Genomic DNA, 26,843 nt, shown 5'->3' on the forward strand with positions numbered 1-26,843 from the left:
CACAGCAGGTAGGGCATTTGCCTTGCACGCGGCTGACCCAGCCGACCAGAGTTCCATTCCTCCGCCCCTCTTGGGGAACCCGGCAAGCTATTGAGAGTATCATGCCTGCACGGTAAAGCCTGGCAAGCTCCCCATGACGTATCAATATGCCAAAGACAGTAACAAGTCTCACAGTGTTATTGGGCCCACTTTAGCAAATCAGAGAACAATGGGAGGACAGTGACAGTGATATATCATTCAGTCATAAAAAGATGAAATCTCCTATTTGCTACAATATTAATAATCCCTGAGAGAATGATGCTAAGGAAATAAGACAGCAAAAGACAAATACAATATAATCTCATTTAAATGTGAAATTAAAAAATCTGAAAAATAAGCTACTTTATATGACAAAAGATTTGTTGGGGCCAAAGGTAGGGAGAGTGCCGAATGGGTGAAGTGGATCTGAAAGTACTAGTTTCTAATTATTAAATAGTTAAATCCTGGGCAATGTAAGGTACACCAGGATGACTATGATTCAAAATATTGCCTGGAATATTTGAAATTTCATAAGAGTAGATCTTAAAAGTTCTCATTACACACAAGAAGCATAAACTGAGGAAGGTGTTATCTTGACTTATTGTGGTTTTATTGTGGTCATTTCACAATATTTACTGATAGCATATCATTATGTTGCACAACTACAAGTAATTACATATTAAATGTTATTTGTACTTCAATTTAAATAAAAAACAAATTCCAGGAATAATAGTTCAGAATAGTGTTTAATGTTAGGACAGTCAAAACATAATGAAAGAGAGTGAGCCATATGAGAAGCATGAACAGAAGTATGTCACATAGCAGCAATTATAATTTATCCATTCTATATATCTCTGGTTCAGTTAAAAAAATAGAAAAGATCAAAAAGTCTTTTAAGTGCATTTTTGGGACTGGATAGTCAGAGAAGAAATGGGAAACAGGAAATGTAATTTCTTTGCATTTAATTAGCATTTGAAATTAGACTTACAGGTATTTGAAAATTTGTGATTTATAAAAAAAAATGTGTCAGTCATTTTAAAGACAAATCAGTGACTCTAAGCCAATATGGCCACACTCTAATGTTCTTTCATCATAATTCAACAAAATATGAAATGTGAAGTTAAATTTGTATTTCTGTCTCATCTATTCATTCTGTCTAGTAAATAATTTTAATTTGGAAAATGACTTAAGTTGTGTATAGAAGAAAAACCTAAAAAAAATCATTGACTAATAATTATGAAATTAAGAGCAAAAATAGAAGCTAAAATGCTATTAATTTAAGAAATCTATTCTAATGATTCTCAGATATTTAAATCAAGACTATGTGCTAACTTTATTTGGGCATATTTAAGGTTTTCTTAAAACAACAACAACTAGACCAGGAAATAGTATAGGAAATAGTTTAGGTTAAGGCATTTGCCTTCCATGCATCCAAGCCCAGTTCATTCCATGATACCAGGTATAGTTCCCATGAACACTATCAGGAGTGGTCCCTGAGCATTGAACCACAAATAAGCCCTGAGCACTGCTGGGTGTGTCCCATAAACAAAGTAACACCAACAGCAACAACAGCTAATAAAGGTATATTTCTATTTTTAATGTAGGTCTCAAAAAACATTTCAGAGTTAATCACTAAATGAAGTCACTATTTCCTGTTACATTATTCTCCATTTGAACTCACATCAGAAAATCTAAGTAGAATATTGCCATAATTTAGAATTATAATAGTAATATCAAGTACTATACTGCAATGTATTTTTTCTCTTAAAAACACAGCATAATTTTATAGAATATGTAAAATTTAATATAGATCAGAAGAGAAACCAGGTGGAAGCAATAGCACAGCGGGTAGGGCATTTGCCTTGCACGGGGCCAACCCGGCCAACCCGAGTTCAAGTCCTCCACCCCTCTTGAAGAGCCCAGAAAGCTACCGAGAGTATCTCGCCTGCATGGCAAAGCCTGGCAAGCTACCCGTGACATATTCCATATGCCAAACACAGTAACAGCAAGTCTCACAATGGAGATGTTACTGGGCCCGCTCGAACAAATCGATGAACAACGGGAGGACAGTGCTACAGTGCTTGCAATTAGTTCTCATGAGAGACAAAATTAAAAACCCAAAATATTAGCCATGGATTCTATGCAATCATTTCATGATTAATTAAAATTATGGTTCTGTAATTAGTTTCTATATGTGTATGACAAAACCTCTCTAATGTGAAAAACCTAAAACTGATAGTAGTTTTATTTTGTCATCATCATTCATCAGGTCTTATCATAAAATTTCCACTCACTGCCCTTTTTGCTTCCAGAATTTCATAGTGTAGTTCTGATTTTTTTTTAGTTCTTTAAGATATTAATCTATAATATTGAATTCCATTTACTTTTTATTCAGACACCCAAATGCATAGTTTAATTTGAAGCTCAGACTTGAACTGAGGGTCACTCTGTCTAACCTTTGAATCCCTAATGGTTCCTCAAATGAAGAGTCTAAAACATAAACTTTCTTCAATTCTCTAACCTAGTGGAATACATTACATGTCCTTACCACTGATTACAGAGTCCTTGGAAATCATACAACCTATAAAAAAGTGCACTTTGAACATGAACCCTACATTTACAATAGCATCTTAAATTGTGCAAAGCAGAATGGCATATGTGCTTTCTTCCTGACAGTAACTTTTCATTTGTTTCCTTTGGGGCCACACCTGGCTGTGCTCAGGGCTCACTCCTTGCTCTGTACTCAGGGATCACTCCCTGTGGGGCTTGGGTAATCATATGAGGTGCTGGAGATTGAACCCTTGCAAGGCAAGCACCCTACCTGATGTACAGTCACTCTGGTCCCCATGCAGTAAGTTTTTATGTTCAAGGGTACATTTAAATTCACAGAAATACCTGGGAAACAGTTTTTTTCTCCTGTTGTTTGAAGCAGCACAAAGTTACCTACTTGGGAACTCAAGAGCAATGAAGAAGCTTCTCTGTCCATTGTCCTTTGCCCAGTTCAATCTGAATTTTTCCACTGTCTTGAGACTTTGGGCTGTGTGGTTCACTGAAACAATATTCAGAGGTCATTTGTTTAAAATTCACTTATTACAGGATGTATGTTGTCTAAACAAAACTTTGATTACTTTTATAGTGATGGGATTTTTCAAAGCGTGTTTATTAGTAAGGGCTGGAGTGATAGCACAGCGATAGCGCATTTGCCTTGCGAGCAGCCAGCCCGCTGAGCTGGGTTCAATTCCTCTGCCTCTCTTGGAGAGCCCAGCAAGCTGCTGAGAGTATCTCACCCGCAGGGCAAAGCCTGGCAAGCTACCCGTGACATATTCCATATGCCAAACACAGTAACAATTGTCATTACTGGGCCCACTCGAGCGAATGGATGAACAACAGGAGGACAGTGTTTGTTTGTCAGTGCTTATTAATACTACTTTGAGGCTGGGGTTTAAGTGGCCACTTTATTGACAGCATGGCTGCTACGCTGGAGTAATCTTTTGGGGTAGCATCAACTTGGATTGTCTCTGTGAAATGCGTACCCCACCCCCCTCAGGAAAAGCTACCTCGGGCTCTCAACAGAATATCTTTTTAGCATATGTATTGTTAGTCCCTGAGTTGTATTGCATATAGCATATGTATTGTTGGTCCCTGAGTTGTATTGCATATAGCATATGTATTGTTGGTCCCTGATTATGTATGTTTGTACATGTGTATGTTCCTCGTAGCTGGAGGAATTCCCCTCAAAAAAGTAAAACTAAATTTTTCTCACTGTGGCCTGGGCCCAGTGACAGGCTAATAAGAAAGAGTGATGATAGTAATAAAATGAGACGAAGGGTACATTCCTGAGCTTTTGCTGCTTATAAAATGATAGCCCTATTACACAATGACCACAGAGGGACTCAGTGTGAGATCTAGCCCAGAGTGCTCCTGATGGAGACAAGGAAGTGTCCCTCTCACCCATCACATGAGAAACAAACACAGTATTAACAGCTTTGGTGACCACCTTTTTAACCCAAAGAACATAGCTGTATGTTTTTAATTTGTTATGATTTATTACACTGAAATTGGTGTGAAATGGACAACAAATCATGGGTGTCAGAATCTGAAAATGAATTTTATCAGCTAAAGAAAGTGAGTGCCTTTGGGATTTGCATAAGTTTCTCATAATTCTTTTCGTATTACAGATGATGAGCAAAATTGTAAAAATAAACTGAAAATGACATTTCCTAAGTCGCTAATTTTGCACGAACACATAGACACATAAATATAGCTGGTTAGCCTCATTTGGGACATTTATCAGGCAAGATGATTTGTTCATATCTATAGAAATATTTGTCTAAATACCTGTAAATAAATATTAAAAACTCTTTGTTACATATCTAAGATATCTGGAATTATCTATAGAAAAAACACAAATTTTATTGCAAGGCATTTACCAACTTAGTTTTGTCATTGTTCAGATTTGGAGGAGAGAATTTACACCATCATGGCAATACAAAAATGCCAAGATAGAAGAAAGATCTATTCCCAATTTTTGGATGTTATAAATACCCTTTAGCATAGCAAAAAAAACTGCCCTTGTTAGAGACTAACTTTGCATGCATAATTAATTTAAGCATCATATTCCTGCTTCACAACCAGAAGAGAAATTGAATTCAGGTGTTTGGTGAACATATGGGGGATTCACTGTGAATTTATGACCTGTGGTTTGAGTGTAAAACCCCAAGATGCTTGCTGATAAAACTTAATGAAGCTTGTGCATAGGAGCTATTTTTATTTATAGATTGGTAATTGATACATTTTTTGGTTTAACCCTGCTACCCTTTCCCCCCATCCTTCATAAATCTCCCAGCCCCAAAGATTGAGTTAGAAGAGAAAGCCCCTATTTCTTAGATAGGTCAGAAGCTAGAGTTCAGTTTTCAGGGACACTTTCATTTTTCCTTTTCTTCCTCATTAATTTAGCATTTTATGCTTCTTCACTTATAGAGGTGATGAGACAAACCTTAGTGCCAGTGGATGAAGCGCTTGATGTCCCTCTAGGATCAGCAAAAGGTGACATAAGAGGTGATACCATTGTAACTGAGGAAAAGTAGAGATGGAGGTACATTGGAACTCTTCCAGTTTTCTTCTTCATTAAAATTAGGGGCCAAGAGATAGTACCACACTTAGGTCACATGCCTAGAAGTTGTCCAACCCAGGTTTAATTCCTCGCATTACATGGTTCCCTAAGTATCACCAGATGTGCCCTGACCCCCAATTACTGCCAGTTGTGGTGCAGGTAAGTCCAGCACCACAGCACCTGAGTAGTATAACATTGATTGCTTACTTGGGTCCTTGCGTTGTACCCCTAGCCCATTAGTCAAGAATCTCCACTGGGACTCCCAGATCTCCTGAGCACTGCTTAGGAGGACCTTCCTCAACATTAAAGCAACCAGACACTGCCTGCCATTATATGGTTTGCTATCCAATAATAAAAATAGATCAACAATAGAAAACACACACACACACATACATACAAACATACACACACATACTAACAATTCCTCTATGCTTCTGCCTGTACCTCAGATTCTACAAAGAATTCTCCTGATTTGAGTGCCAGGAGAGAGAACACATGACAAGTGCTCCATTTTAACATACGGGGTGTAATGGGTTTAATGAGAAACCTGTGTTTGCTCACTAATTTACAGCAATTAAGAACTCAGTTCTGACATCTGTAGATTAGAACTATTTGTCTGGCGATTACATGCAACAGAATATTTTATGGAGTTGCTAATCAGTGTAGAAAAGAAGATGGAGGTGAAAAAAATGTTTACGTGTAGACTCAGAGGGGCAACAGCACCTGAACGCTATGCTAGCCTTCCCATTTTGTTCTGTGCCATTCCTCCTCCCAACGCTTTAGTCATGCCTGCTCAAGAACTTGTTTGTATCCACTTTATCATGCTGACAATCTGTCTGTTTTGAAAGGATTACAGTTCTGTACATCCTTGCATGACATCACAGTAAGACATTGCTTAATGATCTGAGACGCTTGTGGTCATTGCTGCCTGCTTGCTTCTATACTCTTTGACAGGTCTGCCCTACACATGTTTTATCCAGTGTCATTTTTTTTCCCTATTCCAATCTTGGTGACTATTTTAAGTGACTTCAAGAAAGGGTTGAAATTTAGACTTGGTGCAAATAAAGCAACTCCTTCATGTTTTCCATTTCCTAGAATTTGGGGAGATGGACTTTGGGCCATGAATAATTCTCTTCAATTACAGACTAATTCTCCCCCAATGGCACCTTTGACTGTGAATGAATGGGTCCTGGAAGCTTTATTATACTATATCTTTTCCTTTGTAAGTGTGTTGACATACAGAGCTTAATGACAGTTCACAAGTCTTGACTATAGGATTCCAGAATTCAGAAAAGAGTAGCAAAGGAGTTACATAAATAGAGAGTTGGCCATCAGTAGAAATCTAGAATGTTTCCCCTCTGGTATGGGTTTGAAACATCTGGGCGTGACAAAAATACATCTATAGAAAAAAAAAAGAAGCTTCTAGTGTCGTGTTGGCTTATTTCCAGAATATCAGGTAAGATTTAGAAAAGAACTTTTTGTATTTTTTAATTGGGAAGAGAATCATGTCCTTTTGCATTCCCAGTGATTGGATGCCCAAGTGCAGATGTGAAATTCACTAGCACTTGGGATAGAATTTTGTGTTTGGGATTAGAATTCTGCACATTGCTTAGCCCGAGAAATAAATAGCAGACGTGAAAACACTAGTGATAGAAGCCAATAAGGTAACCAGAATCTTTACTCTATAACTCTTTTTTTTTTCAAATGAAATGGAGGTTTTAAGAAAAATCTTTAATTCCTGGACTCTTGGCAAACCAAGCTAAACCAGTATTACCAGAGTATCTGCTGTGAGTTGCTTGTTAACCCAAATCCTGACATATCACCAATCTGCCAGAGAGAGAAACTAAAGAATGAGCCTGTGAGTCCCATTTCACTGAAGGATTGGGTAGACAAGTGTATTTTGCCATCCTCTCTAGTAATACCCAGTTGTTCCTTTGCTCTCACAAGTGTTGATTTTTAGGGATCGTAGAGACAGAATGAGGTATGTTGGGTGAATTGATTGGAAGGTTGACAAAAGGAAAGTCCCAGAACAATTGAACAGATTTATGGACAATTTTGACTATATCTTGGCACTCAGAAGAAAGCACAATCTGATGGTTCTTTGTGATAAGACCTGGTAGTCACCATTTTTCAGTCATGTCTATTGCAGTTGTATTTACTTTGTGTAGTTTTTCTTAGAGTGTAAACTTTTGATGTAATAAACCATATAAATGATGATTGATAAAACTTGTTCATAACCTGGTTCTTTTTTATTCTGCTCTTCTAAACAATTTGCGAAAGGCATTATTAGTTTCCAACTCTGGACATGTTCTGTGCATTCCTAGGGCATTTACAAAGAAACAAAAGCAAAACTCTTGATCTTGATAAGGGGGTGGGAGGGAAGTACTATCCAGCTTGCCAAACATTATTTATGGAGCTGTGATAGTGGTGGTGGGTGGGTGTTTATTAGAAGGTTCAGGTAGTTGATGTGGCATCTACAGTTAATGAGACACGGACAGCAGACCCATCATGCAATCCACATTTCAAACTCCTACTTTTATCATACCTATCACTATCATTTCACGAAACCAAGTCACATGACCAGGGCCAGCATTGATGGTTATTTCTTTTCAGTGCTACATAAAGAAAGTAATGCAGGTTGAGCAGTTTATAGCAGCATACCTTTAGTATATCATGAAGAGTATCTAAAGTCTGCAAACAACTTAGCTGAATCCTCTCTTTTGGGTCTTGTCCAGGTGTGTCATCAAGGTACCAGCCAGTTTGGGTTTTCTCACTTGGAGAGTCTACTAGGAAATCCCTTACTTCCTTGCTCCTGGAATTGTTAGGCAGCATTTTGCTCTTTGCAGCTCTAAGATGTATGGTATTCTTCAAACCCAGAAAGGAGACAGACTGTCAGGATCAATATGGCATTCTTATTATCTACATTCGTGATTTTTATGCCATATTTTTGGTTAGAAACATGTCCCAGGCCCTTACCAAACTCAAGACTTGAGGAATTATACACAGCATGAAAGCTGCTGGTCATTGGGAGCACCTTAGAATCTGTCTTAAAAATATTTGCTGAGTAGTGGGTCATGCCACCGGATGTGATATACGAAGTTTGTCCATAGTTATATATAGGCCCTAACTCAAAAAAGGAAAACACTTAAATGAAAGTTGTGGTGGCTATTGTAAAACAATATTTGGATGAAATAATAGTTATTATAGGAAATGAATGGATTAGTTGGAAAAGAATTCAAGGAAGTAGAGTTTGATTTCTTGACTTAATGGTAGAACTGGAACAAAGGAAACAAAGAAAGAAAGAAAGAAAGAAAGAAAGAAAGAAAGAAAGGTGGTGTTCCAGAAAGATAGGGGTAAATATTTCTTCCTCTCCTGGAAGTCTCCCTTATCTTGTACTAGAGATCATAATCATTGTCCCATTCTGAGAATTTTGGGAAGTATGCCATGATTCACCCTTCGTTGTGTCTACCTCTTCCCTTCCCTTTCATAATTTTTTTTTTCCAGAGGAAGGCTACCAGACCAGAGTGATGCCTCCTTATGAAAAAAAGATGGCTGCTCTTCCGTCTATTGAATTCTCGGTCTTCAAGTTGTACTCTCTGCTTCAGTATTCTAGACTTTCTTTACCTGAGTAAAAACTGCAAAAGTATTCATCAGTTACATAACAAACTTCTATAAACCTCTGTTTGTGCAAAAAAGATAATTCTCAGCTCAAACCTGTAGGCCAGTATTCCCAGGGTTAGAAAGATAATAAGAAATAGATAATTTAGAAGACAAGGCTATATTGACAATGCTAAGTCATCAGGTTTTTAAATGTTTGTTTCTTGAGACTGTTACTAGAGAATCACTTGCTTTATCTTTCATAGGAAAAATAAATAGCCTAGCAAAACAATGTGCAAAATTGGCAGCATTTTCAGAATATAGAAGAGGGTTGCAAATTAGCAGGTTATAGACTTGGGGGGGGAGGGGTAGGGGAGGGACCACCTAAGATCAAAAAATAAAATAAGCGAACTTTTAAATTTGGAATGGAAGGGATCTGTACTTCTGATGTAAGGGAGAGGAAAGGAAGGGAAGAGCAGGGAGGGAAGTAAAGGGAAAACTTTGGGAAAGAGAAGGAGAGAAGGGAAAGAGAGAAGAATAGAGAGTAGAGGGGAGGGGAGGGGAAATGAGATGACAGGAAAGGGAAAGGGAGATGTGAGGAGAGAGGAGGGGAGGGGAAGAGAAATTAGCCTGTTCAGGGGGAACCATCTAACTCCCCCACCTTTTAGAACACTCTTTAGTTAATTGTCCCAAAGGCATTGAAATTTGTCCCAAATATGAGGCTACAGGCATTATTTTCAATATTTATCTAGCATTCCTATTACTTTTGATACATGCAGATTCCCTGGCCCTGCACAAGACAAAATGAATCAGAAAATCTCAAGGGGAGTTTCAGTCAATTCCTATTTTTAAAAAACCTCTTGGATGGTGCCCTTATAATACAATATGCATTTGTGAGAATGAATGTTGTTGTAAAGTTTCTTTTTCAGCCCCTGTACCTAAGGAGGGGGTTGAATTGGCATGCCTGAGGCACACAGCTGCAGAACAGACTTCCCTGCTTGCCCCACAGACAGGATCATTACTACAGTCTACATGAATTGTTGTCTGCAACTGCTTTGCAAAACAAGATACCATGGTCCAATCTGAATGGTCTCTGAAGTCTAGTTCACCTCTGACCTGAAAGAGCACAATCCCCAGTGGTATTTTAGTTAGAAAAAATTAGAATTCCAGAAAACTCAGACTCCTGTTGTATATGTAGGGCTAGGAACCTCCATAGTGTGTAAATCAATATACCTCTCCTTAACCCTGCAAGAAAAATAAAAACTTATCGGCTAAAGAGAAATAGTACAGGGAGTACGCTGCTTGCCTTACATGCAATAGTCTGTGATTTGATCCCTAGACCCCATATGGGCATCCCCCAGCACTGCCAGGAGTGACTTGAGCACAGAGTCAGAAGTAATTCTTGAGCACCACCAGGTGCGGCCCCATACTTAAAAAACAACCCCCACCCCGAATCCACTTACAGTCATTACTGATCTAAAAACCAACCCCCTCCCTTTAGTTTTTAAAAAATGTACATTCACGTGCTCATACATGCGCAAGCACAGTGTGTGTGTGTGTGTGTGTGTGTGTATGTTGTATAAAATTAAGTTTTAGGTAGGCCAAAAATGCCAATCTATAAATGAAAGCCTGAGTGATAGTGTTGCAGTTAAACTACCTTTTGTCTCTGCGGATTTTTTAAATATAAAAACCATCTATAATTCTCCTTCTCATTCCTCCTTTTTGTGGTCTGTTGGTAAACTATGATTCATTAAGTCCTGGTTAACAGTCTTATTGTCTCACGCACCTATATGATCAACTTAGGTGGTATCTGTATGATATTCTCCCAAATAATGAGCAACTTAACTTGGCATTGCACATAAATATAAGTTGATTAGGGTGCATAGGGATTAGCCACTAATGCTAATGAATATTTAAAATTTCTTTTTGCTTTCTTGGCAGAAGAGCAAACTGAGAACTTCAGAAATCCAAATGTAAATTATTAGCCCATTGTAGACTGGCCTGAGAAACAGAAATGTGTAGTTATGATGGTTTCATCTCCTGAAGCCAGGATTTCACCTTCACACTGCCAACTGTTGTTCCCCAAGGATGCTTGACAGTCTTCCAGTCTTCGGAAGTCATCATCAATCATGAAAACTGTTGCAGCCTGTTTTCCAATATCAACCATAGAGTGGCTTTGTTAGTTTTAAGCAAGTTGGTCAGTGTTTTCTAGAGTGAAGAAGAAAGCAAGCAAGTTGGGGAAAGTGAAATAGTCATCTTACCATCTGCTCAGATTTAAAAATCAGAACTAAAGTAACTTCCAGAACTGGTCCCATGCTACAGAAATCTTCAAGTCCCCCAGAATTTAAAATTAGGGACACTGGGCCAATTTTCTTCATTGGGAGATTTCACTTCCAATCATATCGATGAAATCACAATTTTCATCGATGGTTTGGATATCATGAACCTAATAATTATGAGCCTTAAGCTACCTATGCTACAGGAAAATTATAGAAAAATATTTCCAGTTAAACTTGTAAAATACTTTGTCACTCAAGCCTTCTATGGTTTTCCTATGAAAAACTATGAAATTTGATAGAAACAAAAGAGGCACTGCTGGAAAGATGTCAGTGAGATTCAGAATGTTCGCTTTCCTGTCTCTGCCTTATAAATCTACCCTCATATCCTCACCGTCACAGTTTCAAGTAGACAGCAAGGAGATATTAGTTGGAAGTCATAATTAAACATTTATGTGTTTGAAAGTAGAAGATGCTATGGATCTGTCTTTAAGCCAGTGGGGATAACAGCCTGCCTGGCTCAAGAATATGGAGGGGAAGCCTTGAAGTATACCCAAATATGGACTAAAGTACATATTGTCAAGTAGCATATTTGAGATCCATTAACCTGTAATGTTCCCAGGTGGAAGTGTTCAAAAGATTTGTCAGAAGAAGAAAAAAGGAGAGACAAGCTCTTAGTGTCTAGGAAGATAATGAAATTGAAAGGACTGACAGGATATTATAGAAGCTCTGATGAAATAAATAGGAAAGCCAAGGTGATAGTGACCCACGAAGTACATTAAGTGATGAAAGACCATTCGATTTTCTTGAAAGATGTTAATGATGATTTTATACCCAAACATATCCTATTTGAGATTTTTCACCTTTGGAGTACTTCAACATGTGTGGAATTATTCAAAGCCATACCTGTTTGAGAACTGTGTGTGTTCTACTGTGATAGACATTCTCTTTCCAAGACATCTTTCACAAATCAGATGACCCGGAGGGTGTGCACCAAAAAAACTTAGATACACATGGAGTAAGCAAGGTATTGCTTAGTCAATAAAGAGCAGATCTCCTTTAGTTTACAGCTTCCCCTTCTACTGGCAGCTTGGAATGTGTATATGACAACTGTAAGACTAGACCCTTGTCCTAAAGATATCTGAAGTTTTGGTTTTGCCTTTGCAGGAGAAACTATATGTCTAAAATGCTTGAATGGTTTTCTCATAGGCTGTAAATCAGTACTCAGGGGATATAGTAGTCCAAAATGCCATGACATTGAAGATTGGCTTGATCATGGTCACCTCTGTCATTTGGCAAAGTACTATGTTTTGTTTTGTTTTGTTTTTATATGATTTCACAGATGGGAGGGCTTTGGAATCTGACAAGAATTTTACTAAAAAAAATACAACATGTGATAGTGAAATGACTAAACTAGAAAGAAGAAAAATCAGAACTCTTCTCCCATTTTCACTCCAAAATGAGCACACCACCACCGCTAGACTTGAAACTTGAACCTGTGGTTTGAGTACTACTGGGTGTGGCTCCACTCCAAAACAAACAAACCAAAAAAACAGCATTATTATTAACTAACTTGTTATATCATGCTGTCAACTGAAATTATTTTTTAAATAATTTTATTGATGCTGTGAGAGTTGTATTTTGTGTGTTATATAACTGAAAACTCAAAAACTTTATGTAATGACATTATAAAATAACTCATTTGTGAGACTAATATATACTGATATCTCACTTGATTGTTACTACCATGCTATGTAGAGTAATAATTATTATGCCCTTGCATAAATACTAAGAAATTGAAGTTCAGTGGCCTAAGTGAGAAGGTGGAGGAGTTCAGATGGGACCATGTTCTTTCTCACTTTTAATGCAGTGTCCTTTCAAAAAAAAATTTTTTTTTTGCTGCCAACACCTTGCCAACTTAAAGAAAGGAAATGAGACTTTTAAAGAACTGCATAAAAAGGAATGTCTAAAAATACTACTCACCCTCCTGAATATCTGTCTGAAGTAACTTAAATACGGCTTAATCATAAGAACAAAAATGAAAATGCATTTTAAATACTCAGATATTGTTGTTAAAATTCACTTCCTTTTAAATAGCGTCATTTCACAGCAAGCTGCCATTTTCCTCCTAGCAACTGCAATTCACAGATTGTATTTCTGAAGGGTGTTCATTGTTGCCCCTTTTCTCTTTTAGCAACAGATCAACTCCTAGCAACCATGATCGGATACAGCGTCTACGGCAAGAATTTCAGCAAGCAAAGCAGGATGAAGATGTAGAAGACAGGCGGCGTACTTATAGCTTTGAACAACCCTGGGTAAGTATTTGGTTCTTTGGCACAGTGAATAGAAAGGCCTTCCCTGCAGTAAAACCCACTAAGCTATGACCTCAGTTTTTTATAAAATGAGACAAGATGGAGCCAAATTCCTTTGACCTTTAACATATTGACCTTTCCCTTATTTCCATCTGGATTTCATCATTGCTAATTTCATTTTATATCTTATAGCACCATCTGTCCGTTGCATAATAGATTTCATTTTGCCTGATGAAAAGACATAGCCAAAGTATTCTTCCTCTCAAATATGCATTTAAGTACAGTATTTTTCTGTATACAGTTTTCTCAGAGTCAGAACCAGAATTAGTTTAACTAATTGTTATGTATCTGCTATATACAAAGTACAGTATTTAGTAATTCCTGAGTCAGGATTCTTCTTCAGTGACTTAATATTTGTTGAATCCCTCTCATTTATCTGCATATATCTCTACTTACACCCACCCACTGCACAGTCACCCAAGGGAACTTCTACAGAATTTTGAATAGCTTCTCAGTCTCCACATGATAAAGTCTAAATTTCACACTGTGGTATGCGAATCCTCCAACCACCCTGGATTTGTGCTCTGATGGGCCTCTGGGAATAGGAGATAATAGAGTAAATGCAGGGGTGCAAGATGATGAGAAATTGAAAGAATATTTTTGGAACCTTCAGAGACATCAATTAGGAACAGATAAATAGGCTGTTGGAGATAGAAAAATCAACTGGAAGTGTGACTGTAGCCAATGTACTTAGAGGACAAGGATTGTCCCTTAGAAGTGGAGGAGGGGAGGGGAAGGGGGAACTGATTCTGTATTGGGGATTGGATGAATAAAGAAGAAAGTGAAGGGAAACACTCCAGACTCCTGGTAATGTGTTGTCCAGTATTGGTAAGGTGGTAGATACCGTGGGTCTGTAGCTTCTAGAAGTGTAACCCAAGACAGCATTACCCTGGTTGCCTGAGAGGGAGCAAGAGAACGCAGTAATCTAGAGCAGTATTTCTCAGCTTTTCCCAACTGTATGCAGATTTTACTGACTAGAAGTTTTTGATCACAACAATATATTTTTTTAGTCCAGTCTCTTGGAGAAAATAGCTAAGATAGCAGTCTAAGGTATGTCATTCATGCATGTGACTGAAGTAGGGGAGACATTAGGCTCCAAAACTTGTTCAAGAGCTTAAGAATCTAAAGGTAGTGGTTATTTGAGAATAGAAACAGAAGGAATAATGGCATTAGAAAAGGTTGGAAGTAGCAAAATGGTCCTGCTTTATGTGGGTAAATTATGCAGTTGGCATAGGATTGGGTTATGGGTTATGTTGCATGGAAGGAGAGAGGGAGAGGGAGAGGGAGAGGAAGAGAGAGAGAGAGAGAGAGAGAGAGAGAGAGAGAGAGAGAGAGAGAGAGAGAAAGCGCTGTTTGTAGTAACTTAAGTTTTAGCGTGAAAGCCTGAAGAAGGATGTTACCAGGACTGGCCTCTTGGAATCTCTGTGGCTTGAATAATAGGTGACTTGGCTTGGTTTTCTGTGAAAACTCCAGAGGTAAGGATTTTAGAATGGTTGTTTGCATATCAATTAGTAAGCTCTTCTAGGAAAGTCAAATGTAAGAGAAAGTTGGGTACAAAGTGAAACAAATGAAGGCATAACAACTCCTCCAGTGGAATAGATACAGATATTTGTAGATTGGTGCTTCCTTTCACTGTCAACCCCAGGCATCACCTTCAGCATTACCTGGAACCAGTTACACACTTCTTCCTGGTCTCTGCCTCACATGCAGTGTCCTCTGTGGGTGGGACCCAGAAAGTTGTGTGTAGCAACCCTCCTCCAGGTCATTCCACAACATGCTAACACTGAGAAGCTCTGCTCTCGATTTTTGGATCAATGCTGACTGCCTTCCTAGCCTTAAAATCCAAATAGCCTCAATATACGCTCCACAAAAACAGAAGCCTAGAAAGGTTTTTGATCCTGGATCTTAGTAATAAAATTGGAATTTGTGGAAGATGAATTTTGTGAATGAAAGGTGAAGAAGGGAAAATGAGATAAGCAGTATGAACCAGAAGGGCTTCACCTTAATTCAGGTGTTTGAGATGGACAAATGACAAGAAACCAGCATCCAACAATGAAAGCTCTCCCTGAAATCCATCCTAACTTGACTTTAAGAGCCTTTTAAACAAGCTCAGCAGATTTAATATCTAAGAAAAAAAATCTCTAATTGTTGTCTGCAAAAATATTACTATTAATGATATTTTAAAGTATTTAGGTTTTTTCCTAAGACCATCAAGTTAATTGAATCATTCTATGTAGCAACATGACAGAATTATGTTAATTTACTCGTATTATTTGGCATAATTAACACGAGTTATTCCTACTTGGATTCTAAAGGCAGAATTCTTTTGTCATGTGTGGTAAACATCCTTAACTACATATGTGTGTATATTTGAACAAGGGCCTTGAAAGAGTAATGAGTATAATGAATTAGAAATATCAGCTACATACAGAAGTAGTTCTCACATGCAGAGTTATGACCCAGAAAAACCCTCCAATACTTTCTCATTCCCCACAAGATACAGCTTTACAGATTTAAGGGCAGTGTTATATTGTTTAACTTTGCCAGGGAATGTGACTTTGAAACTTGTGTGTTTACAATATTTATTCTTTTAAGTTATTAAGTCATGAAATGTATTAAGTTCATACCATGTCCCAGTTATTGTGTGGTTCAGAAGAACATACATGGGGGGAAAATACTTTGTATAAGTTATGATGGGATAGACAGGGAATGTTATAGCACAGAGGACCCAAACTAGTTGTTGGTGGTGAGGAGAGACTTGAAAGAATACATTTTTGGAGGCCAGAGAGAGAACACAGTAAGGCACTTGCCTTATGCACGAGCAACCCGGGTTCAATCCCCAGTACCATATATGGTATCCAGAGCACCCCCAGGAGTGATTCCTGAGCAGAGTTAGGAGTGATTCCTGGGCACCACTGATCATGACCCAGCCACCCCTCACTACTTTCCCCAGTCCCTCCCCACAAAAAATCCACTTTTTTGGAGTTTATTTTTGGATTCCAGATATGCGGGGCCTGGATCTGAGATCTCCAAGCCTGCTCAGATTGGGACTGAACCTCCTCCACCCAGATCCCCCATCTTCCAGTAGCTAGGTGTTACACCCACCAACTGCTGTGTAATCCCACCAATGGCCAAGATCCAGAGAATATAAAACCAAGCTCCCAGAGGACCTCTTATTGTCCAGTCTTCCCTCTCAGAGAACCTGGCAGGTTACCAAAAGCATCCTGCCCGCATCTATGCCTGACTGGAACACCTATAAAGGTGATTAGAGACTGCCCCAAAAGCCTCCATCCCTCTCGGAGAGTCTGGCAATCTACTGAGAGTATCCCGCCCACATGGCAGAGCCTGGCAAGCTCCCTGTGGAGTACTCGATATGCCAAAAACAGTAACAATGGTGGTCCTCATTCCCCTGACCCTGAAAGAGTCCCCAGTATGCCATCGAGCTACACTAGCATGTGACAGAGGTGGATGGAGATGTTACTGGCGCCCACTCGAGCAAATCGATGAACAACAGGATGACAGTGACAGTGATTTTTGGATTCTATTTTGTGAAGGGGACTTTCCTCCCAAGCAGTGTTCAGGGCCCTTGGGTCATTCTCATTGATCCTGGGTGCAGGTGAAAGGGCGTGACGATTCAGTACTCGGGACTGGCAGTGCCCTGCTCTGCAGGTTCAGAGTGCTCTTGGGGGAACCTTAGATCTAGAAGAATTGGCGCTTATGGGTCACTGGGACTCCACCTGGTAGTGCCCAAGGACTGAACTGGTATTGCATTGGAACCTCTGCATGCCAAACATGCATGCCAGCCCCAGTCTTTTGAGCTCTCACCATCAACCCAGAATATATTTTAAATATCTAACTTTGAAAAAAGAGAACCCTATGGTGGAGAACTTTGATTCCATTTATTTCTGGTTGGTGACCAGTCTTACTACATGCAAAAATATCCAAGTGTGTTTGAGGCCAGAAGAGTTTTTTCTACTTCTTAACTCTAGAGGTTTTTCACCGGGAGATGTAGAAATGATTTGATATTTTTTTTACAAGATATATAGAAGATTTGATCTGATAGCATTAAAATACATGTGAGGATTGTGAATATATTGGCTAATGTTTCTGTGTTGTCCACTTATTCTGCACAATCATGTTAGGAAAAACATTTGAGCAAATCTTGTGTATTTAAAAACTCAACCACTGAAGGTTATAGACCAAATTATTGTGTTTCAAAATGTCATTCTACTTTCAGGCCCGCAACTTGGTTTGTGTATTATTTCCTATGAGTGAGAAGAGAATTATTTGGATGACAGGCTAATTAGCTTAGGAATGGAATAATTTCCTAAATTGTGGGTCACAAGTTGACCTTATCTATTCTTTCTATTTATTTATTTCTTCACTTCCAAATGATTGGAATCTTGCTGAGTATTGTCCATTCTACTGATCATGTAAATGGTCTGAAAGTGACTATAATTCTACATAGCATGTTAATTTTCTTACCGACTCTCATTTTTGTCTGCATAAGAGCTGCTCAATTGTTTAAATTTAGCTATAGCTTTTATCATCCAGATTTTTTTTTATTTTTTAGATTATTATCATTTTTAAAGGAGCATCTTGAAATGTCTTTTTCTTTATCTCTGTGGTTTCTGAACTTAAAAGGTCACTATGTTTGAGAAAGATGAGACCCTCATATCACTCATTGGAATGATTGGTAGTTGTTTTAATTGTAAGGAACCATAACCTCATCTTCAGGCTATGTATACAATATAAACCATATTAGTTGAAACTGCAGTGCTTGTTAGTGATGCCCACATACAGAATGCAACCAGATATCCAAGTCAATTACCTTACATACAAACGGGGATGCTGCAGAAAATTCAGCCAAGCAGCCCCTTTCAGTTTATCCATTTTCAGAATGTTCTCTCTAAACTCTAGCAGTTTGAAATGCACCTGTTTCTGGGCTTTTGTTCAAAATATTGTTTTAGGCCTGAGGGAGCTGATTTGAGGTACAAAAGGTCTTTAGATGAGCAGAGGCTCAGAAAATTTCCTTAGTTCTGTAATTGAAGTGAATTCTTTCCCAAGTTGAGAAAGAGAAGAGGAAGAAGAAGAAGAAGAAAGCTACTTCTTCCCCCACACACTGCCAGGTGCAACATAAATAAAGCAGCAAGTTGCTTTAAATCTTCCGTAAGATAATGGAACAATAGCTGAGGTTGGGGTTATTATCACAGAGCTCTGATGTGGACAGGACTTTAGTGTTGCTTTTAAAAGAATTAAATTGCAGGCTGCAGACATAAGTACAGTACGCTGTTAAAACTTTGCAGCTACCTGAGTGTTGCCCACAAGGAGACTTGCTGGCTGAGACGATTGATAGATGGGATAATGGAGCCTTTAATAGCTGTATTGCTAAGTTCTTTCTATACCAGGTTGGTAGTGACTGAAAGTAGTTTAGTCCTTCAGATAGAAAATTGATCCTCTGAAATGTGAATATCCCTTTCTCCCCCAAGCTTTCTTCTTAGCTGTCTTTAAACAAATGGGAAAAGAAAAAAAAAGAATCTGTCCGTCTCTCCATTTTCACAAGTTGGACTTTTTTATGGCTCCGCTAACTCTTTTAGGATTTTACCTGCCTTCACTGGCAAGCCTGACTCTAGTACACAGCTGCCCTGCACCCAGAGATTTCCTGGCTGCCTAACGTGCACCTGGGGAATTGGAGAAAATAATGATTTTCTTTTCGTTTTCCTTTTTCTGAAGATTTAAGTGGTGTCTGCTGTCACTTCCTCATAGTGGGCTCTTCTGCCTTGACTCAAAAAAAGAAAAGAAAAGAAATGCTTTCTTGATTGAATGCTTTGCAAGCAGTATTACTCTAGTTTAAAATTTTTGTATTAAAAGTTGTAAATAAGTCTATTGTAAATAATTGCCAAAGTTAGCAACACCCACTTTAAAGCAAGTAAACAGAGTATATTCTCTACATGATTTAATAGCATAAAATTATTTCTGCTCTCTTCCAAATCTTTAAATTGTCATTTTTATCAAGATATGGACAGACTTCATAGTAAGGCCAACCCATATGAATTACTAAAAATACAAATTCTGAGCCTCAAAGAGATATCTTGGTCCCTTTGTTACAAATCGCATTATCATCATATTATCTCTCCCCCCTTTCTCCCTCCCTCTCTGTCCCTCCCTCACCCTCCCTCTCATCATCATCATCCTCATCATCACTTTCATTGACAGCGCACCAACTTCTCACTTCTTACTTTTGTTTTTTCTGCATACCCTCAAACAGAAGTAGTGAAAGATTGAATTAGAAACTCTTACTCTTCATCAGTTATATAGAAAACCCACCTAACAAAATGTTTTTAAAAATTGCATATGTGCACATGAATACATATTAGATCATATCTTTTATTTTGAGAAGAGTAACATTTCATTGAAATGCTTAAAGATAATTTAGTGAAACACTTCAAAGTTATTTATTTATTTTTAAATTTATTTACTTATTTTTGCTTCTTGGGTCACACCTGGCAATGCACAGGAGCTACTCCTGGCTCTGCACCCAGGAATTACTCCTGGTGGTGCTCAGAGGACCATATGGGATGCTGGGAACCAAACCCAGGTCTGCCGCGTGCAAGGGAAACACCCCACCTGCTGTTCTATCACTCTAGCCCCTTCAAAGTTATTTAAAATATTTCGTTTTATACGAGTGATAGCCCAAATTGTATATCTTTTCCAAGCTTTATATAATTTAATATATTGTATATTGTTTAGTGTAAAATTTTGTATTTATGGTTTTTATTCTAGCAAATTTTACATATAATTTTTGTCAATTATGAGTAGTGTCTGGAGGAAACACATTCGGCAGTGCTCAAGGTATGCCCCTTAATCCTTGTACTATCTCTCCAGCCCGAAATTGGCTTTTAAAAATCCTTTTTAAGTCATGATACAGATAAATACATTGCAGCTCCACTATGAAATTAATGCAAATTGTTTTCTTGTGGCTTTAAACATAAGCCAGAAAGGGCTTCACGTATTATGCACCACCCTGTTTTACAGTATGATAGATAATCATATATTCTTTTCTGTCTAACAACCTCTATCATAATTATGGCCCTGGAAACCTTGGCTATTTTTGTGCTTAAAAGGTCATTGTTTGTCACCAATTTTGTGAGAAATAAACCTGAGTTTATAGTAATTTGCATGCTAAAAGTAGAACTATTGCCTTGTTATCTGGTGACTCTCCGGAATTATTGCAACTATGCTTATTTGTGTGTTTCCATGTCCAGATGTTGCTTTTATTTTTGACATTTTTGATGGTGTTTTACTTGAAAACAAATACTTCTCCCTGGGTTACAAATGATCTCTTAATTTATTTTTGTGATTTGGGTTCTACATATTTTTGTGTTTCTGCTGTACAGAAAGAAACCAAGGTATTTTTTTCCTTTTTTGCTTTTAGGTTCATTTGTTTTATTACATATTCTTGGTATTGTTGAGGGAATATGATTTCCAATAACATTGATGTTTTGGTGTACAAAATTATTGCTCCTCAATGACCACCAAAGTGTCCCAAGCCCTCCACTTCTGCTCATGTCACACTCCTCTGCTCATTCTCCTCTGCCCCCCTTTGCCCTCATCCCTTTTCCTCTACCCTTCCACCCCTCACCAAGTGTCACCCCCAGTTCTATGGTCAGCGTCAGCAATATTGTCCATTCCCTTGCTTGGTTTCTTCATATTCCACAGTTGAAATCATTTGGCATTTGTCCTACTCCCTGTGACTTATTTTGTTTAACATGACCCCCTCCAGATACATCCACGATGTAGCAAAGAAGCACAATTTTTTCCCCTTATAGCTGAGTAATGTTTCATTGTGTATATCTATCACATTTTCTTTGTCCACTTTTCTGTTGTTGGGAAACCAAGGTATTTACAAGTCAAAATTGTCTGTTGTAATACTTCTCCCACCATTTGCATTTTTATGAGATCTTCGTTGAAATGAGGTATCAGATTATTTTTTACTAAGGCCAAGTATAAAAATATCCACAGTGAACCCAGTGGTCTCATCTGACATCTTTGAAATCCATGATCCAGTAACATTCCATTTTTTTTTAAAAAAAAGGTAAAATAAGGGTGATTCTTTTTAATAACACCCCACTTTTGCACGTCCCGCAAAAAGAATTGGAATAAAATGTTACTGGAAAGTCAAATTATATTTTACCACATGAACATAATAGTATGAAATATGTCAATGTGCTCATACCAGACTCATTCATTTTAAGTTTTCAGATCCCATCTTGATCATTTCATTATTTGAGTTCATCAAAATCCAACCAGAAGCTTGCCACTGATAAGTTTTGAGATGTACAGTGTCAGAAAACACAGAGTTGAGGAAACAAAAGCCCTTTGACTTATATTTTTCTCTGTCAGAATAAAATGTTCAGGTCTCTGGGAGAAAAAGCTTAAAAATACACCTGAAATTTCTACAAGACCTTGCATTTTCTTTTCACATCTCCACAAGCAGTGTGTCACGGAACAGCATGAGCTTAAAAAGCTGGTTACTAAATCCTGCTTCAGAATGCCAGATCTTTCAAGACTGCTTGACACATGTATATAGCTTATACTGTGTAAAGGAGAGAAAAATATGGTTCTTCTAAGGTGCAAAGGAAATTGTGTGGTATTTTTTCTTGCTTTGTTCTTCTTTGTCCAGTGGCTTTTCTCGAGCTTCTGTGTTTCATGATGGACCATAGAACAACTCAGTTTTCCCTGTGACTGGGTTCATCAAGGGTGATTGAAGAATATGTCTATCTTTTTAATGGAATTGAGGAACAATTTGGTTGATGCTTTGTTTACATAAGCAGAACCCACTCAGTGAAGTGTTTTCTTTGCTGAAGGCACCACTGATATGTTATTTGAGTGGAGTTGTGGAGTGGGTCTCTAAACACACATTTGTTCCAATGAGTGTGGTTATAAACATCCACTAGTAGAGACAAGGGTATTGTAAAGCCTAATCTCTTCCCATATTATTTTTGTATCGGGATATTTTTAATATGCTCACTGCCTATGCCCATATGCTTTGAAAATTTTATCCTGTATATTGCTTCATTATGCTTACCAACAAATACGATAATGCTGGCCAGGCAGAATGAGAACAATAGATGGTGCCTTCTTTCTGTGCAGACAAAAGCCTGCCATAGGAGTCCTTCCTAAGTAACATGCCCAGTTGTTATCATTCAACTCTCCAAATGAATGTTAAGGCTGTTATTTTTGAAAATTGTGATGGAGTCAAAATCTGCCATTGACTTTCAACTCTAAAGAAAATCAATAAATTGTGGTTAACAGGCCATCTTCTCTTAGAATCACAATGTACCTCTTACATAGTGTTGTATAACACAGAGGGAATAGATGTTAGCAAGTACCAAATAGGATTGCTGATGAGCACATACTACTATGCTACGCCGTTGTTGTGTTTTATAAAGTTAGAGGCATTGTTGTCTGTTGGGGTAGTTTCAAAAGGCCAGATACAGCAAGTAAGCTGCAAACTGTCACCGAGAAGCAGATGTGTCCTGCTTGACGTGTGTGGCACAGGATACAAATGCAGTATCTGATTTCAGTGAGCAGGCAACAGTAAGCAGATGACCTGCTGACCAAACTATTTAGCTAGAAGAATTGAAAATTTCTTCGTGGGATATAATTAACCTAGGTAAAAATGCCATTTCCTAATAACTAATGCAAAATGTATTACCTAATAACCAATTCAAGTAGCTATTAGCTTTTGGGTTTACTCTTTTGATAAGCATGTCTATTCCCCATTTGGCTGCCATCCATAGACGGCAGGAGACCTGTACATGGTTAGTGGGGCTTTGTTTCAACTAATCTTGGTTCAGAATTGAACTGTCATCTCTTATTAAAGGGGATTCAGCTATATTATATCTTACTACAAGGCTAAAATATATAGCTCCTGAAAAACGTTGCCAGCTTTGCCAACTTGGAAGGGTATTTCATGGACTACCCCACTTCTCTGAATTATTACAGCAAATACTTATTTGTAAAAAAAAAAATTTTTTTTTTTTAACCTTTGACTTTCTCATTTCCTCAACAGTTTTTCTCCCCTGTATTTGCCATGTATGTAAGAGAGTAAACCGGTATGTCATGTCAGTATTTACCAAACCACTTTAGAAAGACTGGAAAGGTTGACCTCTTCATTTCAAACCATTTGAAAACCATAATCAAAATGTAAGAAGATTGTGCATTGGGGGTGCCTCAGAGCAATTAGAGCTTTCTTTTTGCTAAGACACTTGAGAAAATTGCACTTGATTTTTTTTTTCAAATTGCAGAATTTGCAAAACATTTCTAAGTCAGTCTGTAAGACTCAGAATTAAGCCCAGCGGTGATGTGAGAGACGTAACCTTTTTTTTTTTTTTACAGTTGTAGATTTACAATTTTTTGTGCTTGGGTTTGATTATACAATGATCAGATACCCATCCCTCCACCAGTGCCCATTTTCCACCACCATGGATAATATCCCCACCCCCACTCCCATCCTCCCATCCCCCCCTGCCTCTGTGGCAGGGCAATCCCCTGTGTGAGAGACGTAACCTTTTTCTCATTCCTTTTTTTCCTCCCAACAGCCCAACTCGAGAGCAGCAGCACCCAGTGGCAGGCACTCGGTGTCAGTGGAGATGCAGATGCAACGGCAGCGACAGGAGGAGCGCGAGAGCTTCCAGCAGGCCCAGCGCCAGTACAGCTCCTTGCCCAGGTACCCCACTCTCCTCAGTGTTCACGTCCTCCCTGCCCTTGGGGAAACCCTCTTTTCCAGTTGCAATGGCGTCTCCAACTTATACCCAGTGACATAGAGGATGGGTAATGAGGATTTTTGCTCAGTTCAGAGGGTTCTCTCATGGGGACGTCAAGAGATGTTCACCATACGTACCCAGAGCTCCCCACCCCACAGAAAAATGACCCGACACCTGAGTCCTGCACTCAGTGATCACAGCTGGGCGTTGCTTCTGTTCCCTTCCAGGTGGAGGGAGAAGAGAACCGTTTCTGCATCAGACAGTGAGAAAGATAAACTCTTGTTTTGCTTAGCTCCTAGGACCACTAGTACAAGTGAGACTTCATAAATCCTCTGCCTGAAAGGATAGGAGTGAATGTTCTAGGTACTGGGTTAAAGTGAGCTTTGGAGCCCCAGACCTCCCTCTTTTGCTGCCCCATTGCCTCATCTGCTGTGATATGTTGAACCACAAATCCTTGGAGGGTGCCCAACTTATAAGCTGGCAGACCTGATCTGAAGGGTTTGTCTGCTGGGTTCCCCACATGGAGGTTCCTCTGTTCCGAGGTTTTCTGTCAGGACATACATTATGTCTCAGTGACCTCATGTACATTGAAATATGGTTATTTTCTCTTGGAAGTATTTTTTTAAAATTCAGTTTTCCATACTAGTTATTCTCATAAGTCACTGTTTTTATTGGAGGGGTTTGGAGGTCATACCAGTAGATGCTTAAAGGGCTTTTCTTAGCTCTGTGCTTAGGAAAGACCCCTTGAGGTGTTCAGGAAAGCAAATACAGTGCTGGGGATTGAACCTGTGTCAGCTGTGTGCAAGGCAACCTGTACCTATACTAATTATACTACTAACTATACAACCTATACTAACTCTCTGGCCCCTTATAGTCATGATTCTCATGTGTGTTTGTTATTCTATTTCAAAGCCAGGTACCAAAACATGTAAAATGGAAGGAAAAATCTCCTTACTATTTTAATATCAAATAAACTGTTTTTTTTTTAATTTTTATTAGTGAAGCACAATGAGATACAGTTGTAGACTTACAAATTTGTGTGCTTGGGTTTCAGTTATACAGTGATCCAGTACCCATCCCTCCACCAGTGCCCATTCTCCATTTATATGCATTTTTAAAAAAATTTTTGTTAGTGAAACACCATGAGGTACAGTTTTTTGATGATAGCAGAACAACTTCGACTGGGTGAGGCAAGTGAATTTTTGAGAATAGGAGAATGGGGGAGACATCTGGTCAACCTGGAGTCCAGCCACCAAAGGCCTGGGAGCCACAGGAAATACATGGAGTATGCATAAGAAGAGGAGTGAGGTAGAAAAAGCAAAAGGCTAGAAAGAGAAAGAGGAGAGACAGTCATGTGTGACATGGAAGGACAGACAGCCTGATTGGAGAAGAGCTGCTAAGACTTCTCTCCTTGGGCAGAGAACAAAGATAGATGCATGAATTTCTCCTCCTCTCTACTTTCATCACTTTCCAAAGTAGTTCAGTATTCCACCCGCTAGCTAAAAGTCTTTTATTCTGACCTCCCTCCCATCTTCACTCTGAACCCCTTCTTTTCACCACTTCCTCCAAGCTTCTTTCCTCTCCTCCTCTGAAGCATCTGATACAAGTATCTATATTCACATGGAGAATAAGACTACTGTCACTGGTCCTACAGTTATCGTTTAGTATTTCCCTAAGCAAGTTCAATATTTACTGTGGGCTGATTGCGTATCCCTTATTATTAACCATTTTATCCTGTGCCGATGTGAGTAAAGCAGACATTCTAAGGTTAAAGCACTGTTGGAGTTTAAGCAAGTAGAGCTGGGCGGCCTCTATATCACATTCTCTTTTTCAGAATCAAATCCTCAATGTGCATCTCTGTATGTGTGAGGGAGATGAGGGATGTGGGAACTTGCACCCAGCTTGATTCCTAGCAGCTCAGCCCACTCTGCCACAAGCTAGATGCAAAAACCAGAAGGAAGTTTTTAAAAAAAAACAAAACCCATGGGGGTTCAGAGGAGGCCCGAAGCAACCTTCAGGTGCTAGAGACAAATCTAAGTCTCCATGTAATAGTCTTCAAAAGACACTTGACCTCTGATTTTCGGATGTTGACAATTAGAGTTTTGTCTAAACATACCCAATTGGCATGGCATTTGATACCAACAGGTTTCACACACACACACACACACACACACACACACACACACACACACACACACAGAGTTCACTTGCAAAGTGAAGCATAAAATAAAACAAATGTCAGGACTTCGTATCAGTCATGTTAGATAAGGTGGTTTGAATTAGAGAGATGTATGGGAGCCAGAGTGGTTTGTAAATTCTAACTGTAATTAAGGAACCCTGTAGGCACAATTCAAGTTACATTTTCAAATGTCAGTGAGAAACACTAGCCAGGTGGTAGCACTAGACGGGGAAGGGAGGGACTGCACCCCCACCACACACATACACACACGTACATGTGCGCGCACGCACACACACACACACACACACACACACACATACACACACACAGAGAAAATTCTCAGATTAGGGTTTCTTTTAAAATAAATTTTATTCCAAAGTTTTCTCTTTTCTTAGTGACTTTTGAAAAATAATCATAAATTAGTTCCTTCACTTGGTATTCTAAAAGACAACTCTCCAGCTCCCCAGTCATTGACAGGACCATTTAAGATGACCTGTTTTTTATTCTTTCCTGCTTTCT

At 38.7% G+C, this 26,843-nt stretch overlaps 1 protein-coding gene across 16 annotated transcripts in view; it reads left to right on the top strand.

Moving 5' to 3' along the window:
• Window positions 1-26,843, top strand: part of PARD3 (par-3 family cell polarity regulator) — a 668,633-nt gene that overhangs the window by 636,398 nt on the left and 5,392 nt on the right. For all 16 annotated transcript variants that reach the window (XM_056131187.1, XM_056131151.1, XM_056131168.1 and 13 more), the window contains 2 exons: window positions 13,199-13,319; window positions 23,981-24,108. In XM_056131187.1, the coding sequence (XP_055987162.1) occupies window positions 13,199-13,319; window positions 23,981-24,108 (249 nt within the window). The remainder of the gene's footprint in view (window positions 1-13,198; window positions 13,320-23,980; window positions 24,109-26,843) is intronic.

This window comes from Sorex fumeus, unplaced genomic scaffold (assembly GCF_029834395.1).
Source record: "Sorex fumeus unplaced genomic scaffold, SorFum_2.1 ptg000007l, whole genome shotgun sequence".
NCBI classification, from domain to species: domain Eukaryota; kingdom Metazoa; phylum Chordata; class Mammalia; order Eulipotyphla; family Soricidae; genus Sorex; species Sorex fumeus.